This window comes from Manacus candei, unplaced genomic scaffold (genome assembly GCF_025592945.1).
Source record: "Manacus candei isolate 608988 ecotype Guabito, Panama unplaced genomic scaffold, ASM2559294v1 h1tg000118l, whole genome shotgun sequence".
In the NCBI taxonomy this organism is placed as follows: Eukaryota; Metazoa; Chordata; class Aves; order Passeriformes; family Pipridae; genus Manacus; species Manacus candei.
In genome coordinates, this window is record NW_026138166.1 from 625,540 (window position 1) to 643,059 (window position 17,520).

General features: G+C 53.4%; 1 protein-coding gene across 9 annotated transcripts; it reads right to left on the reverse strand.

Moving 5' to 3' along the window:
• Window positions 1–1,907: 1,907 nt before the first annotated feature.
• On the reverse strand, window positions 1,908–15,980 carry LOC127461989 (ankyrin repeat domain-containing protein 26-like). 9 transcript variants are annotated; one of them, XR_007900267.1, is made up of 19 exons: window positions 14,557–14,961; window positions 14,028–14,142; window positions 13,610–13,783; window positions 13,415–13,521; window positions 12,617–12,707; window positions 12,185–12,360; window positions 11,923–12,016; window positions 11,180–11,461; window positions 10,687–10,922; window positions 8,882–9,014; window positions 7,399–7,680; window positions 6,472–6,707; window positions 5,571–5,795; window positions 4,465–5,112; window positions 4,138–4,304; window positions 3,275–3,604; window positions 2,282–2,317; window positions 2,119–2,157; window positions 1,908–1,993 (listed from the first exon to the last, which is right to left on the reverse strand). XR_007900267.1 is itself a non-coding variant. In XM_051770238.1 (14 exons), exons 1-13 carry the CDS (start codon window positions 14,772–14,774, stop codon window positions 5,594–5,596), a joined length of 2,346 nt encoding a protein of 781 aa, XP_051626198.1. In that variant the 5' UTR covers window positions 14,775–14,961; the 3' UTR covers window positions 4,318–5,112; window positions 5,571–5,593. The 9 variants fall into 9 exon arrangements, 2 of the variants coding, with proteins under 2 accessions (XP_051626198.1, XP_051626199.1); XR_007900265.1 differs by lacking the exon at window positions 1,908–1,993 and having other exon boundaries at window positions 2,025–2,157; XR_007900266.1 differs by lacking the exons at window positions 1,908–1,993; window positions 2,119–2,157; window positions 2,282–2,317 and adding an exon at window positions 2,326–3,156.
• Window positions 15,981–17,520: the final 1,540 nt, after the last annotated feature.

The window sequence follows — 17,520 nt, forward strand, 5'->3', positions numbered from 1 at the left end:
AGCTCTGCCATAGTATCTCTGTGCTGTCTGGGATCCCCATGGAGAGGACACCTCGGTGGTAGAGCCATAGAAATGCTCTGGGCAGCTGCATTGATCCCTCTGTGTAGCAGTCTGGGAGAAGAAAGAGGAGATCCTAATCAGGCACCCTGAGAAAAGACAAGGAGTCTGTCAATCTGCCCTTTCAGCCTGGATTCCTCTACTCCCAGAAAGGCCCTGTCTCTTTTTAAGGGAGCTCCTTAGTGTGATCCTCCCTCAGCTCCAAGCTGCCAGGGAGGGGTGGCTGAGAACAGGAGTGATGGCCAGCATAGTTCTTCTCTCTGCACTGAGACCATCCCTTTGCCTCCCAGGACCCACGAGATTTCACTTGGAGAACATCAGAAACGTCAGGGATTTCACCCATCCAAATTCACTCCTAAATGTGCCAAGTGAAACTGTAACAAAACTACAGCAAATCCCCTCAGCTCTGCTCTGCAGTTGGGCAAACTGTGAACAGCAGGGCTGGAAACGCTTTGATGTGTCACAGGCACATTTAATCTCGGATCACCCCGTGTCCCGAGCTGCCTCTCACAGCAAGGAGGATTCCTCGGGAGCCTGTCACAGGGTCCCTGCTCTCAAAGCCCCCATCAGCCAGCAAAACCCAGAGCTCAGGGGAGGGGGATGCAGAGAGGTCTTCCTAAAAAGAGAGACACATTTTGCCAATAGAGTCTGACCTGACTCAGTCCTGCCTTTTCCTCCTCAACAGAAAACCACACCCTGAGGCAGCCCCAGAGCTGGAGGCAGCACTGCAGGGGGGTCTCAGCTGCGCGGAGCAGAGGGGCAGAACCCCCCTGCCCTGCTGCCCACGCTGTGGGATGAGCCCAGGACACGGGGGGGTTGTGGGCTGTGAGCTCCCATTGCTGGCTCCCATCCTGCTTTTCATCCCCCACTATCCCCATGGCCTTGGATGCAGGGCTGCTCTCCATCCCTTCAGCCCCGAGCCTGTGCCTTGAGATCTGGGGCCATTTGACACCCGCTGGCTCCTTTGATCCCCTTTCCCATCCCTCCCAGAGCACAGGGGAGGTCCAGGTGCTCCAGGGGCTGCCCCGTGTGCCCCTTGCCTGTCCCAGCCCCCAGCAGGGACATTCCACGATGCCCCAACCTGCACTGCTCAGGATGCACATGGAGGGGGTGAAGGGGATCTCGTGTGCAGAGACCCCCAGGAGCCCCCTGAGCCTCTCTGCTCATGGCAGGGGAGTAGCCAGAGAGGCACTGGGTGTGCAGGGGCTGGAGAAGGAGGGGACAGGGACACAGGAATGCAGGCATGGAGATGGGAACACACCCATGGAGATGGGAACACACACACATGGAGATGGGAACACACATGGAGAGGGGAACACACCCATGGAGATGGGAACACACACATGGAGATGGGAACACACACCCATGGAGATGGGAACACACACACATGGAGATGGGAACACACACATGGAGATGGGAACACACACATGGAGATGGGAACACACACATGGAGACGGGAACACACACATGGAGACAGGAACACACACATGGAGATGGGAACACACACATGGAGATGGGAACACACACATGGAGATGGGAACACACCCATGGAGACGGGAACACACACACAAGATCAAGCAGAGTGGCTTTGCTGAAGGCATTTATTGATCATTCAGGGGAAATGCCCCTGGGCTCTGAGGGAAATCAGGGGGTTCTTCCAGGGATGATCATCTCCTCATGCCACTGGAGGGGGACAGGGCATGGGTGTCACCACCAGTCCTGAAAGACAGAGCCCAAATCGTCACCCTCAAAGTCCACTGCAACATGAGAGGGGCCTTGTCCTGACCCCTCTCCCTGCAGGCACTGCTCACCTCAGCCATCCAGGGATGCAGCCACACGTTTCTCACCAACAGGACCCACCACCTTCTCCACCACAGGGGCTGGGGACAAAGACAGGCTCAGAGACACACTGGGTGCAGTGGGATGTATTGGGAGTCTGGGGGAAGAAATGGGATCCTTGGGTAAGGTGCACTGGGGTATACTGGGGCAGACTGGGATGTCCGGGAGTGTCATGGCCATGTGAGGGGAGGACCCGACTCAGGCAGAACTCCTGGTACCCACCTGAGCCGTCTTCAGGATCCCAACGTCCACTAAATGCAGCTGGAGAGAGACCAGGAGCCCTGGTTGGTCACTGGGATGTCCCCGGTGCCAGCGAGGGATGGGGGGACCAAAGTGTCCCCCAGTTCCCAGACTGGATGCCCTCCAGTCCCCCCGGCCCACTCACCTCCTGCAGATCATTTTGGGTTCCTGCCATCAGTGCCTGGGCAAGGAGAGCAAAGGGTTGCTCAGGATTGGTCCCTGTGGGGCTGGGGGAGGGACACGGGTGTCCCCAGCCCCCCCAGCCCAGGGCTGCCCCCATCTGAGGGGGAAAATCCCTTCTGCTCCCCCCGCTCCCACTGCACCCAGTTTCACCTCCAACCCCTGTGCCTGCAGGGCCCAGGGTGGGGATGGAGACAAGGAGAGCCAGGGGAATTCAGGGCCTGCAGGGAGGGTGGGGGGAGGTTGGGGGGGACCCAAAGATGCTGAACTGGGGGGAACTGGGGAGCCCACGGGACTGGGATTGGGGTGTTGAAGGGGCCCTGTGTGGGATGCAGGGGAGGGGAAAGGAATTCAAGTGTAGGGACATGGGGACTGCAAGGGAGAGGCTTGGTGGGGACAGGAGGAGGAGGATGGAGGAGGACAAAAACGAGGGCACTGGGAGATGGTTGGGAGTGGAGAGGGAGGCAAGGAATGGTCTTGGGAGGTACCAGGGCAGTGTTCTGGGTGAAAGGCAAAGGTCTGGAAAGAAAAGCTTTGGGAATGATCAATGGGAGGATGTTTGGGGATCCTGGGTAGGACACAGAGCAGATCCTGGGGAGGTGATGCCTGAGGGGACCAAAAAGGATGGGATTGGGAGGTCCAAGGGGTGGGATTTGGGAGCACCATTAAAAGAAACAGGTGGGGGCCCTCCCAGCAATTGACAGTGGACCTCCCTTGTCAGGGATGGCTGAATGGCTTCCTGCCGTTGCATCTTTCATTTCTTATCAAAAATCACCCAAATAGTTTTCAAACAGTGCCTGCCAGTGGAGCTTGAAGGCACTCGTTCCATCAAAGCCATACCTGTAATTCAGAGGCATAAATAGAGAATGTAGATTTGTCTCCTAAGGTGCTGTCTCATTTCTACTAGAGGTCAATTAGTATCATGTAAAACATGATCATTAAAATTAAAAACTCTTACCCTTCTATTTCCCTTTGAAAAATAATTCTGCTGTTAAAACACTCACTTCTGTTTGATTGTTTAAAATCAAAATGAATGTGTGTACTAGTGGACACAGACAGGGCTCCCTCACAGAGAAGCCCATGAAGTATGGGCTGGATGAGCAGACAGCAGGCTGGTTGAAATCTGCTGGCCGGGGTGGTGATCAGTAGTGCAACATCCAGCTGGAGGCCAGTGATCAGCAATTCCTGGTGAACATCTCCATTGATGATCTGGATGATGGGATATAGTGCTCAAGTTTAATGGAGTTGATGAGTTTACATTCCGACTGCAAGGAACATGTTTTCACATCTGAAGCAGGGGATGGGAAACCAGAGACTCACTGTGAACACCAAATGATTTCCAGAGCCTTTCCAGAGCATTTCATTCAAATCTGGGAATTTTGGCTTAAAAAATCACGGTGCTCCTCCATTACTCTGGAAAGGGGACCCTGGTCTGTCGGGAGTGAGGACATTGCTGAATCTGAAAGCTGGAGAAGACAACAAGAAATGTGTGACCCTCCAGAGGATGAAAGCCCTGGATGAAGTTGTCAAGAAGTTCAGACCCAAAGCCTTTCGAGTTTTACGGTTGTGTCTTAACATTTCTTGTAGTTTTTCCCTTGTTTGTCCCCTGAAGTTGTTTGATGAAAAATCCCCTTGATGTCTGTATCCTTAGACCCCGCTCCCCGATTGGCCAAAGTTTGCTGCATTGCAGTATTTCCTTTTTTGGCCACCCTTTCCCTAAAATGGATAAACCCTACCCCCTTTTTCCCTTATCTAGTTACACTTTGCATGCTGGGGTCCCATCTGGGGTGCCAAGAAGAGCTGTGCTTTGGTACCAATTACCTCTGAAGCTGCTCCTATGCCTTCATAGGCTGCTAAGATTTCCTTCTCCACAGGGGTGGAATTGGCCTCAGAACCTCTGTAGCTTCGGCTCCAGAAACCCAGTGGTCGCCCTCACGTCTCACCAGGCACCTTTGGCCAGAGGCTCCAGGAGGGACCTTTATCTCCAGCTGCAGAGTAGAGCACATTCTTTACATCTGGTCCTGTCCTGACTGCTCCAAGAGCCATGGCATGTGCAATCTCTTGCTTGATCTGCCTGAAAGCTTGTTGTTGTTCAGGACCCCACTGGAAATTGTTCTTTTTACGGGTCACAAAGGAAAGAGGGCTCACCATCTGGCTGTACTCTGGGATGTGCATCCTCCAGAAGCCAATGGCTCCCAGAAAAGCTTGGGTTTCTTTCTTGTTTGTGGGTGGAGCCATTGCTACAATCTTGTGGATGACGTCTGTTGGTATCTGGTGTCGTCCAGTTGCCATTTCAGCCCTAGGAACTGGATCTCTTGGGCAGGGCCCTTGACCTTACTCTTCTTGATGGCAAAACCAGCCCTGAGGAGAATCTGGATGATCTTCTGTCCTTTCTCGAAAACTTCTTCTGCTGTGTCCCCCCACACAATGATGTCATGGATGTACTGGATGTATGGATGGGGGTCACAGCATCTCGGTTCCTCCGATACTGTTGCCTGTGTACAGTTGTCGTGGCCCTTGGCACTTCTTGTCCCCAGAGCTCCAGCGATTCCTTTCGTACAACAAGGGGACCAATGCAGCACCACCTCTCCAATTTTAAGTAGCATTTTCGCTGCCTTCACCACTAGGATCATTGTCACTGAGCAATGTAGGGATGGGTTAGAGCTGATCTTGGAGTCTTTGCTACCAAACCTTGAAGGCCACCATTAAGGAAACTGGCTACTAGGCCGTGGATGTCCAAATTAAGGAAAGGAAGCAATTTGTTCCATCCATCTGAATGGTCCCTTACAGGATGTCCTAGGACAGGCACAAAACCAGCAAGAATCAGGAAAAAAATTAGTAAAAAGACCATTGTTATTATTTTTCTTTCTCCTTGTTCCTAAACAAAGCTATGTTTAGATAAACACAATCCTTCTTGGCAGCTCTCCCAGGAGTGTCCCAAAACAATGGTGGATGTTTACAAACAAACCTGCTCTTGGCAGCTTTCCCAGACAACGTTCCCACAACAAAACCAAAGGAACCAAAACAATCCCACTTCTGACACCAAAACCATCTGTAGCCAGTTGGAGTTGGCTTCCTGCCAAACCCCACAGACTACAGAAGATTACTACGTGTAAATTTAGGGTAGAACTTAGGTGGGAGGTTCCTGTGCCACAGAGCTCTTGCCCACAGTTTCTCTTGGGAAAGAATGGAGTTCCACAGCTCATTGCTTCCATTTCAATCTTTTTTGACCACTCTGGAAAATCTGGACAAACCTGATGAGCAGAAGTCTTGGGCTTTACCACAGGTGTCTGGGTGGTGTTCTGAGAGCCAGACTTCTGCTCAGTCCCAAACTGATGCCAAGATGTCCCAGGCCAGGTGAATCCTGAAGTGGACTTGCAGCCAGAAGTCCGCTGACAGCGCTGCTTGGGACTGCAGATCTGCTTCTGTGGCGCTCCAAAAAGAGCTTGGTGTTGGCCTCTGCAAGTCTCTCAGTAGCTCTGAAACATTCACAAGCACACACAGAGTCATCTTTGGCAGGAAGGCTTTCGCAAAGTTACCCTCCACAGCCTTGGCTACTACTCGACTTCTAAAAGCCAAGGGCATGAAGAGCGTCCAAAACCAGCACATCCTTTGATCTGAGCTTGTTCACAGGGCCTGTTTCTAAGAAATCACACCAAGTGCAAGGAGCAGCCAGTGTCACCTCCAGAAGAACTCTGGCCTACCCTGGCCTTCTCAAGGAAAGCTCAACCCTCAGACCCGCTGCCAAAACAGAAGCCAAGAAAGAGCCGCCTTATTTTGGATTCACAGAATCCAACTCTCTTCTCCCAGAGGCCTCTCCTTATTCAAACAGGAAAGGGCACAAGATTCATCTTTTCTGTCACCCACGGGATGAGGAGAGTAGAGACTGGCAAAAAGACTGCCTGCTAAAACAACCTCAACTTGAAAAGACACCAATAATGCCATAGTGGTGCTGCTGTGGGGTTACTGCTGGAACTCTAAAGAGAAAGGAAGACAGGTCTGAGGAAGGGAAGGGTCTGAAGGAACGTTCCCCACAAAGATGCCACGTTCTGCTTTCACACCTGACGCTGGCCAGATGTAGAAAAGGGATTTCCAAGGAAAATGCAGGAGGAAAAAGGAGTCTGTTCTTACCAGTCCAAAAAAGCATGGACTTACCTTTCCAGTCTCTTGGCGAAGCTTTTTCTTCTTTGGGCTTCCACCAGATACAGCTCTTTGTACTTGTCCACTTCTGCCTGGGTGGATTCCTTTTGAAAAGGTCTTTCTGGTTGGTTGTTTTTTGTCCTTCCCAGTGCACGTTCCAGATCTCTAATTCTGTCTTCCAGCTGCTTTTTCAGTGACTCCACATGACTGGTTCTGATTTCTTCTAAGGTGTCCTGGTGGGCTGCCTGTGCCTGAAGGAGACAGTGCACCTTCAACCACCACAAGAAAAAGAGAGCTCTGCCCAGCACAAAATTGCACACACCCACTTTCAAGGGCCCAGCCTTACTCAGAGAGGTGGCTCTGCCTCCTCACTCCCAGCAGCAATCAAGGCACAACCCAGGAGCTACCAGGGCAAACAATTCTTTTCATTGGGAAAGAAGCCCAAATGAGCACTCTGCTTCAAAGCTACTAATGAAGAGACACTGGATCTGTAGGGCAGGGCATGTCCAAAAGGATTCTTCAAAGACAAGAAGAGCTTCCACCTCCACCCCCTCCCTCCCATCCCTGGAATTTCAGTGACTCCTTTTCTGAGCACTTTCACCCCCTACAAGGACAAAGCAGCACCTGTAGGTCTGGCCATGACAGCTGCAAGTTGCCAAACCCATTCAAGGATGAGCAGTGAGAAGCAGAGCAGCGCACAGAGATCCCCCCAAGCACTGCAAAGTGGGAATCTGCCTTGGGCAGCCTTTGCATTCAGGGACCTGCCGGCACATTCCACACCCATGACAGCACTCCTGCCCAACCAGATTGCCTTCTGCCACTGCCTTCAGCAAAGACAGAAGCTAACCCACAGAATACAGGAGCAAAAGAAAAAGACCAAACACCATGGCCACAAGAGAAGTTTAGGAAGTGCCTGTGGACACTGGGGAGAAATTCACTTACTTGCAAAAACTCATTGACTTCTTGGAGTTTTTGTCTTATTTCCTGGTCTGCTTGTTCTTCCACCTCTCTTTTACACTGTTCGAGTTGGCTGCGATCCACCACGTTGGTCTCCAAATGATGGTGGAGTTTAGCCAGCTCTTCTTGCAGCTGGCATTTGTCCATGGCCAGGTTCTCGCACTCCCCACGCAGGGTAGACAGCTCTTCTTGCAAAGCCTGATTTTTGGCCTCCAGCTGCGTGCACTGTTCACGTTCCCTGTCCAGCTTCTGGGAAAGTTCAGCAACCTGCAGACAGAAAGAACAAAAAAGGAGCTCAGCGTGGTGTAAAGGCAGTGAATTCTGGGAAAATCCAAAACTGGCTGCCCAGGGAGACTTTATTCATCATCTGCTGGCTCAGGACTAGACACAAAGTGCAACCAGGCTTTTCTTTTCCAGCAAGAACAGTATTCCCATCATTTCTCATAGGATTCCTCAGCTTCCCAGCCTTTTGGAGTTCCTCATGCAAAAATGCTCCACGCTTCTGGACTCCAAAGGAATCACTGCAAAGGCAGGAAGCCATTCTACAGGGATGCCTTCAAACCCAGGCGTGACTCTGACAGACGCCGCTTTAGCAACGGATCCGAGTGACGAGCGGAGAAGGGATGAGAGGTTCTGTGCCACTGCTGCACAGGTAGAGCAGTCTCAAAAGACCTGCTGGGAACAGTCCTTCTGGCTCCCCGCCACAGGATGGGCTGAAACAGCTCCCCGTGAGCAAGAAGGGACAGATTTTCCCCTGGGAGGCCCCTGTCCTCCTTGGGCCCTGGGCAGCAACAACACTGTGCAGAAAAGCAAAACCTCAAGTGCCTCCTGCTCAGCTTGTGCCTGAGACAGGGCTCAGGGGCTGATGGTGCCCTGCCAGTGACAGTGCTGTTCCTCCCCTCTCTGCCAGGGCAGCAATTCATCTGTCACACCCAGAGGACGCTGTCACAGCCTCCCTCCAGCTGCAGCCAGGCCTCAGCTGGGCCCCACTGCTCTCAGCCCATGGACGTGATGTCCTGCCAGGACGGCAGACCTGCCCATCCCTAGGGCCCAGCTGAGGGATCTGCACTCTTGGCTGACCCCGCTCACTGTCAGGGGGCCTGTTCTGCTCTTCTTGCTCAGGGCCTGTGGGACGGCTCCCTGGCCCGGGAGCTCACGCACCCTGCCAGGCTGGCTGCCACTCCTGGCTTGCCCCTCCTCTGCAGGACAGCCTGGCCTCCATCAGCCCTTACACCTACTGCTTTGCCCTCAACATTTGCATCTTTCCCCAGAAGGAGAACTACCCCGGATTAGTTCAAGTCATCTCCCACTGGAACAGCAGGAGGAGCATTAAGAAAAGCCCATCACATCCAAAATGCAGCCAAGGGAATAAAAATCATCAGCATGACAAGAAATAGAGGGAAAGCATCTCCCAGCTTTCAAAAGAAGGAACACCACAACCAAAGACCCCACCCAGAGCACAGCTCACCTCTCTTTGGAATCTATCAACTTCCTTGACCTTTTCAGAATATCTCTTCTTCATTTCTTCCAGCTGGGACTGACTTCCTTTCTCTTCATTAACCCGGAGTTTCCTGCTCTCTATCCTCAGAAGCTTTTCCAGCCTGCACAGCAAATTAGTCAAGAAAACCATGAAACACAGGAAGAACCAGCCTTTCCCCCACAGTCTCACAGAAACAGCACAGACAGCATCCAAGCCTAGAATGGCTTGGCTTGGCAGGGACCTTAAAGATCATCCAGTTCCAAGCCTCCTGCTGTGGGCAGGGACACCTTCCACCAGACCAGCCTGTTCACAACCCCATCCAACCTGGCCTTGAACACTTCCAGCCATGGGGCATCCACAGCTTCTCTGGGCAACCTGTTGCAGTTCCTCACCACCCCCACAGCAACCAATTTCTTCCGAGGATCAAATCTAAACCTACTCTCTTTCCGTTTGAAGCCATTCCCCCTTGTCCTCTCACTACCTGCTCTTTTAAATGCACTCTCCTCATCCTTCTTGTAGGCTCCCTTCACACCCCAAAAGGCCACAATTAGGTCACCCCAAAGCCTTCTCTTTTCCAGGCTGAAGTGTTGCAATTGTCCCAGCCTTTCCTCCTAGCAGAGGTGCTCCATCTTTCCAAGCACCTTGGTGGCCTCCTCTGGACTCTATCCAACAGCTGGAGGTCCTTGCTGTGCTGAGGAGCCCAGAGCTGGATGCAGCACTCCAGCTGGGCTCTCCCAAGGGCAGAGCAGAGAGGCAGAATGCCCTCCCTCCACCCGCTGGCCACGCTGCCTTGGACACAGCCCAGGACACAATTGGCTTTCTGGGCTGCGAGCGCACATCGCCAGCTCATGTCCGGCCTCTCCTCCAGCCCAAGGGCTTCTCGGCAGGGCTGCTCTGCCCCTCTTCATCCCCCAGCCTGCACTGATACAGGGGCTGCCCTGAGCCACGGCCAGCATCTTGCACTGGCTCTTGGTAAACCATCAGCAGATTGCCATGGGCCCACTTCTCCAGCTTGTCCAGGGCCCTCTGGATGGCATCAGCTGTGTCAACCACACCCCTCAGCTTGGTGTCAGCTGCAAATTTGCTGAGGGCGCATTCCATCCCTTCCTCTGGATCATTAGTGAAGAGATTAAAGAACACTGGGCCCAATCCAGACCCCTGAGGGACACCACTCGTCACTGATGGCCCTCAGCACTCTGAGCCATTGGTCACCACCTCTGCATGGCACTGTTCACCCAATTTCTTCTCCATCTAACAGTCCACACATCCAATCCATCTCTCTCCACTTTGGAGAGAAGGATGTTGTGGGGGACTCTGTCAAAGGCTTCCCAGAATGACAGGGAGATGACATGGGTAGCCCTTGTCCACTGAGGCAGTCGCTCCATCTTAGAAGGCCACCAGGTCGGTCAAGCAGCACTTGCCCTTGGGGAAGCTGTGCTGGTGCTTCCAATCACCTCCCTGTCATCCACGTGCCTTGACAGAGCTTCTAGAAAGATCTTTTCCATCACCTCCCCATGCACAGAGGGCAGGCTGACACGTTGGCAGTTCCCAGGGCCCTCTTTTCTACCCCTTTCAAAGATGGGCACAGTGGGTTTCCCTTTTCCCCCTCACCTGGGACTTCCCCTGACTGCCACGACTTTTCAAATATCAAGGAGAGGGTCTTGGCACCTCCATCAGACCCTGTTGGCCAGTGGAGGGCAATAATGCTGGCCAGATGTAGAAGATGGATTTCCAAGGAAAATGCAGGAAGAAAAGGACTCTCTTATCACCACTCCAAACAAGCACGGACGTACCTTTCCAGTTTCTTGGCAAGGCATCTTCTGGTTTTCACTTCCTCCAGATACAGCTCTTTGTACATCCCCATCTCTCCCTGTGTTGCTTCTTTACGAGAAGCACTCTCTTGTTGGGTGTTTTTGATCCTCTCCAATTCACTTTCCAGATTTCTAATTCTTTCTTCCAACTGGATTCTCATGGAATCACAATGACTGTCTCCAGTTTGTCCTAGTGGGGCCTGGTGGGCTGCCTGTGCCTGAAGGAGACAGTGCACCTTCAACCACCACAAGAAAAAGAGAGCTCTGCCCAGCACAAAATGCACACACCCACTTTCAAGGGCCCAGCCTTACTCAGAGAGGCAGCTCTGCCTCCTCACTCCCAGCAGCAACCAAGGCAGAACCCAGGAGCTGCCAGGGCAAACAATTCTTTTCATTGGGAAAGAAGCCCAAATGAGCACTCTGCTTCAAAGCTCCTAATGAAGAGCCTGTGGACACTGGGGAGAAATTCACTTACTTGCAAAACGAGGCTGACCTCTTGTAGCTTTGCACTTCTTTCCTGGTCAGCTCCTTCTGCCACCTCTCTTGTACACTGTTCTCTTTGGCTGCCATCCAGCACCAAAGTCTCCAAATGATGGTGGTGTTTTGTCACCTCTTCTTGCAGCTGACATTTGCTCTTCTCCAGTTGTTCACACTTCCCAAGCAGAGTGGACAGCTCTTCTTGCAAAGCCTGGTTTAGGGCCTCGAGCTGCATGCCTGTGCCAGGCTCCATGTCCAGCTGCTGGGAAAGTTCACCACCCTGTGCACAGAAAAATAAAAGAAAAGGAAACTCAGCATGACCTAAAGGCAGTGAATTCTGGGAAAACCTCTCAAGGGGGTGGCCATGGTAACTGTATTTATCATCTACTGGAAATGAACGTAGGAAACACTTGAAAGATTCCCCAACAGAAAGAAGAAACTTTAGACCTACTTAAGAATTTGGGAGACACTTCTGGCAACAACACTTCTGGGTCCCTTGGAGCTCATGATGAAACTCCTCATTTAGAATCTAAGAATTCCTCCAGTGTCCAGCACACCAAATACCCTCAGGGCTTTTGTAGCAGCTGGGGAAAGGACCAGGCTGCTTTCTGAGCAGCCTCTACTGAGGAGAAGGCAGAAGCTGAGCTCCCCAGGCTCTCCAGGAAAACTTCATCTGATAATTGCCCCTTATAAGCAACTGGGCTCCAGAGTCACAAAAAGGCAAATTTAGCACCAGCTTACTGAGGCAGAGGCTTGCAGGGCTCTCGGAAGGGCTTCAACGCTCTCGCTTGGCTGCTGGACAGTGGCTTCCAATCCGCTGTTCTCACTTGCAAACCTTAAGAAGAAATACAGCTTTATTACCAGAAAAGCCAATGCCAGACAAACTGTGCTAAGGAACAGAAGCCACAGCAGAAGCGTCCTTCAAAATCCCACTGACTCTCCCCCTGTTTCCACCCAATCCCCAAAGCCACAGACCCCTCGCTTCACTGGGTTCCTCTCTTACTCTTGCGCGTCTTCTTCCAGTTGGTTCACAGTCGGATTGGTCTCGCAAGATGCCAACAGGAAGTCCTGCAGTTTCTGGGAGGAAGTTATTGCCTCTCTTTTCTTGGCATCCAAGGCAGTCTTCAAGTCAGGAACACAATGCTCAGACTGAAGATGCTTTTCTTCCTCCTCCCTCAGCTGTAAAATCACGGGAAGAATGCACAGTTGTCAGGGGAGCTTTTCCAGAGAGGAGCCAGCTGCTGCTGAAGAACTCAGGTGCTGCATGTCTGTGTGCATCCCCTCTGCCCAAAGAACTGCAATCCATTCAAGTCCCTTCAAAGCTTCACTTCTGCTCCCCAATGAACACACTGAACACTGTTTTGTCCATTTTCAGGATGGATAGGAAGCAACAGGCACCCCCAGGTTTCTCCCTGTGGGGACAGGCTTTCCATACCTCCGCGCCAGCCCTGTCCAGCTCCTCCTGCAAGCGCAGATTATCTTCCTCCAGGTGAGCCTCAGGGCTTCCAGGAACCACAAGAGCAGTCCTAAAGCATGCAAAATTTCATCGGAAACATGTCTGATCCTGCATCAGTTTTCCCCTGCTTGCTCCCAAAACAGCTCTTCCCCCCTTTCCTACAAGCTCCGGGAAAGCAAAGCCAAGTCCATGGAAGCATTGGAGAATTTCTCTTACAAGGGGCCTCCCTAAAGCAGCCTCAGCTACCAGCTCAGGCCATGCTGTTCAGGGCTCCTTGCACTGCTCTTCAAAGTCCCCCCAGATGCGGCTGCACAAACTCCCAGGGCAAGCCCTTCGACCCCCTGACCATCTCCATGGCAGGAAGTTTTCTCCTTCTGTGTGCTCGGAGCCCCTCGTGTCCCCTGGGACAGTGTTGGTTCTCTTTCCCCCAACGCTTCCCTTCAGAGCACTGAACGCACCGACTCTGCCGTGCCTTAAACCCCCCTGGCCTGCATAGCAGCCACGCTGCTGAGCTACTGGCAAGTTTCCCCGGGGCTCTGGCTCTGGGTGGGGAGAGGGCACCACAGACAAGGCTTTCTTGCAGACCTCAGCGGGCAAAGGATGAGAGCCCCTGAGGTAGGAGAGCAGCCAAGGGCAGACCTGCATTTACCAGTCCCACGGGGAACTGCTTCCACGGGGCTGCTCCTTCTTTTTCCCAGCTCATTGCCACGCCCCTCGTCTGGGTCACACTTGCAGACTACCCAGAACACCCGGGTGCTGTTTTGACAAAGCCCTCACCTTTCCCCCTGGGCTTGAGCAGGCCTGTCAGCTGCTTTGTTCACAAGGCACTCCAGAATCTCCTCGTGCTGTTGCAAGGCTGCAAGTTTGAAGGGGGTAAATCCCCACTAAAAGGAGAAAGAATCCCCATTAGAAAGACACAGACAAGCTCTGCAGCTGTTGGAAAGAGCAGCTTTAGCCCCGTGCCAAGGTTACCTGGTTCTGAGCATCACTGTTGGCATGATGCTCCAGTAACAGCCCTGCTACAGCTGTGTTTTTAGAGAGGACAGCCAGGTGAAGGGCAGTGTTGCCGTCAGCGTCTGCCAGATTGGGGTCGGCACCGTGTTCCAGCAGAACAGCAACACATTCTTCCTGCTCCTGCTGGACTGCCTGGCAACAACACACCAAAAGGGAAAGGCTTCCAACTTTTCATCCCCCTCTGTCACAACTCCCTCAGCTCCCGAGTGCTGGCATAGAAGACCATCTTCAAAGATCAGCTAACAGAGGCTGTGCCGTGCCCATTGCAATAGGTGTGTTTCTATGGCCCTGCCCTGCAAGGAATCCTGCCAGACACCTCCCCTTTAACACCCCAGCACTAAGCCCCACCTCCAAGCTCAGAAGGCATTGCACACACCTTCATCAGGGCCGTTCTCTTGAAGCTGTCAGCGAGGTTGGGCTGGCTGTTCTTCCTTAGCAGATATCTGACGACATCTGCATGGCCATTGGCCGAAGCCAGATGCAGAGGTGTCCTAAAAATTAAACAGACTCTCTTAACCCAGACAGACAAAGGATGAGCCCAAGCTGTGTCTGTACCCAACACCCTGGGGACCCTGCCCGGACTCTGCTGCTGCTGCTGCTGCTGCTGCTGCTGCAACCCTGCCCTGATGAGCCAGAGGGCAGAAGAGAACAGGTGAGGGCTGAGCAGCTGCAGAACAGCCCTGCAGAGAGAGCACGGCCAAGGGGCAGGTGGGCAACACGCGTTTGCAGCAACGCTGGAGCCCGGGCGGCAGCTGCAAGCAGTGAAAAGCTCAAGAGTTCCCTGTCCCAGCTGACAGGGCAAATGTCACTTTTCAAGCCTTGTCCCTAAGAGAGGGCTGCCGAGGACTACTGCAGCTTGGCTCAGGAGCAGGCAAGGTGTGCCATCAGCGTGGCCCAGAACTCACCGCATCTCCTGGTCTGGCCTGTCGATGCCGACTACCTTGACGTACCAGCGCCAGCGCCTCAGCCAGCCCAGGTCACCGCGGGCGGCCGCGCGGTGCAGCCTGCCCAGCCCCTGCTCCCGGAGCTGGGAGGCGCTGCTGGAGCTGGTGGCAGCCCAGGGCTGCCCACTGGGGCTGCTGGAGGGCGACTGCCGTCGCTTCTTGCTCAGAAGCCACGGCATGGCCCTGCTTGGAGCTCCCAGCAGCAGGAAGGGCAAGAAGGCCCCGGCGGGCTGCCGGGAGCCAAGTGGGGATGAGGAATGGGACGGGGCGAGGTTTAGGGGGAGGGTGACAAAGGGGCGAGAATAAGGACGGGCACAGGGTATGAAGCACAAGGCAGACGAGGTCGCCCTGCGCAGTGGTCGTGGCCTGCAGCTGCCCAGACGGCGATGCAGGCGCGCAATGCTCCCCGAGCGGGATGTGCTGCTGCTCCCCGAGAGGCTACAGCAGCTCTGAGCGCCGGCTGCGGGCACCAACAAAGCCGTGCCCGACTGGCGCCTGTGGCGTCACAATGGCTGGTGGAAGGCTCAGCACGTCAGCGTGGGGTGTGACAGAGGCCACGGGGCAGGGTGGGGCCGGGCGGGACAGGGCAGGGCGGGGCAGGTGTGAGGGCGGCCCTGCTGGGCCTTGTGGCAAGGAGGCGGCCTGGGCCTTGTGAGGGCGGCCGGCGGGAGTGGGCACTGCCCCGCCTCAGGGCGCCCGGGGCAGGGCCCGGGACGCTCCCACCGGGCCGGAGGCTGCGGTAGGCGCTGGAGCAGCTCCCGCATCACCCGCTCTGGCTTTTTGCTTCAGCCTGGAGCCGGGCTGCCTCTGGACACACTGCCATCAATGAGGCTCAGGAGGAAGTGGGGCCACCACAGCTCTCAAGAAATGCCCACCCAGCGCTCCAAGCCTGCCAGGCCAGAGTTCCAGGACAATTCCCCAACTCCTTTGTCTTGTCCCTCTTGAAGAGCAGACACCTCACCCCCTCTCCCCCTCACAACTGCTCTCTCCTGCTGCTTTGCCAGATGCCAACAGTGAATTTCTGCTCTGCTCCTCCACCAGCCAACGGGCAGCACACAGCAGGGCAGGAAGAAACTTTCAAACACATCTTGTCCCACTTTGTCTCGATGACAACACCAAGTGAAGGCCCACAAGTTCTGCACCAGCTTTCTCAGGGGAGGGACACTACAGTGCACCGCAAGCAGGCTGATGAAATTTCCCTTTTTCTTTGCGGGTGTATCAGGGTTGTGTTAGATGTTGATACTTTTGGTCTGTGTTTGGCCCATCCACCTGGGAGAGTCTCTCCTTTTCCTGCCAAGTTAGGAGAAAACAAACACTGAGAAACTGGAACTTGGTCTTTGAAGGAGGCGTTTTGTACAAACTGCAATTAACTGGTGTCTTCTTACTGGCTGATGGCCTTCCAAGGGCATTTGAAGAGGAAAGTGAAGAGGAGGGGGATGAAGTACGCCGCCAGACTCATTTAGAAAAGACCCCCTGAAGTACAGCATGCAAGCATGGGGGAATTGCAAAGGACACGCATGCACAGAAGGGGCACCACTTCCAGAACGTTGGCAGGGACTGAAGGCCTCTGGCTGGGTGGTGCTGGCCACACCTGCCCAGGCAGACCTCACCAATTAATTGGGTAAAAAGCAGATGGCTGGTGCTCGGCAGACACAAGCTTCACATGAAAGGACAACGTTGCCTTTTGCGGGGACGCTGCGATCTTGTGAGCCTGCCGACTCTCCCAGAATGCAGCTTCTGCTCTGGGCAATTCTGGGCATTCTGGGTCGGTGAGATAACTTCAGAAGCAACACCTGGGGGACTGAGGAGTCGTACTGAGGGCTTATTTTTCTCCTCCTTCCTCTCTCTTGGGTTTTTTCCTTTTGTTGGCCACCTCTTGCTAATAAATATTGGTTTTGTTTATTCTGAACTCTCCCTGATACAGAAATTAATTAAAAAACAAAACAAAACAAAACAAAAAAGCCCCCCCAACTAGAGGAGAACTGTTACATATTCAGTAGTACCTGCACAGATAGGACCCCAGCCGGCAAAAAGCAGGATTCATTGGGTCCAAAAAAGAAATAGAAGGAAGTCAGGACATAACTTATAAGGTTTGAAGAAAGGAAACCCTCATCAATCATAGAATCCTAGAATAAATAAATTTTCTCCAGAAATGGGACTACCCAAAACTTTCTCAGTTAGAATAGAGCTTTGCTCAAAAGCTGTCAACCTAACCCCAGAATAGCTCTGGGTATAAGAGACAGGGTGCTGAGAGTGTTCCAGCAGGTGAGGGAAACAAGGGGCAGCAAATGAAGTTAAGAAGTGACAGTCCCCAGCTCTGGGAAGTCTGAATTTGTAACTGGACATCAGCTTCCCATTGTCACTGTTATGTGCTATCTATGCATCAATAGGAGGTTTTGTGAGGGTGGTTTCCAGAGGAAGATGCAAATGAGCTGACACTTAAGGGACCAGAGAGCCAAAGAGCCTCTGTTCCCTGCACAGTGGAGCTGCTGGTGCAGCCTCAGCAGCCCAAGCCAGAGGTGGAAGGAAACAGCTTGCAACTAAAGCTGCAGACATGAACAACTTCCATGAGTTGCCACCAGAGCAATGGGACATTTGGGATGGCTTCGTCCTGGAAAGGAGACCTTCCCTATTTCCATGGGCAAAAAACATACATGACAGGAAAAAGGACCCATGACAGGAAAAAATACCACTGTAGTTCCATTACAGTGTCAAACCACCAGATAATGGAAGCCACGAGCTTGTCCCGTGGTGCTTGTTCAGGGGGTGACAGATGATGTGACGGCAGCTGTGAGTGACATCTGGGTGGCTCTGGCCCGCTCCTGCTCCCACTGTGCCCTGTCCAAGCTCCAGAGCCACCTGAAGGCCACGGGGAAGGGCCCTGGTGAGGCTGTGCTCCTCGCCTTGGGCAAAGTGGCCACAGCT

Bases quoted from the DNA above. Each gene is read 5' to 3' on its own strand.
- LOC127461989 (XM_051770238.1), bottom strand. From the start codon at position 14,774: ATGCCGTGGCTTCTGAGCAAGAAGCGACGGCAGTCGCCCTCCAGCAGC. The intron at 12,017-12,184 runs GTAAGAGAGGAA...TTTCTTCTTAAG, and splicing joins CTGGAAGAAGACGCGCAAGA to GTTTGCAAGTGAGAACAGCG. The intron at 11,462-11,922 runs GTAAGCTGGTGC...TTCTGTGCACAG, and splicing joins CCCTGCAAGCCTCTGCCTCA to GGTGGTGAACTTTCCCAGCA.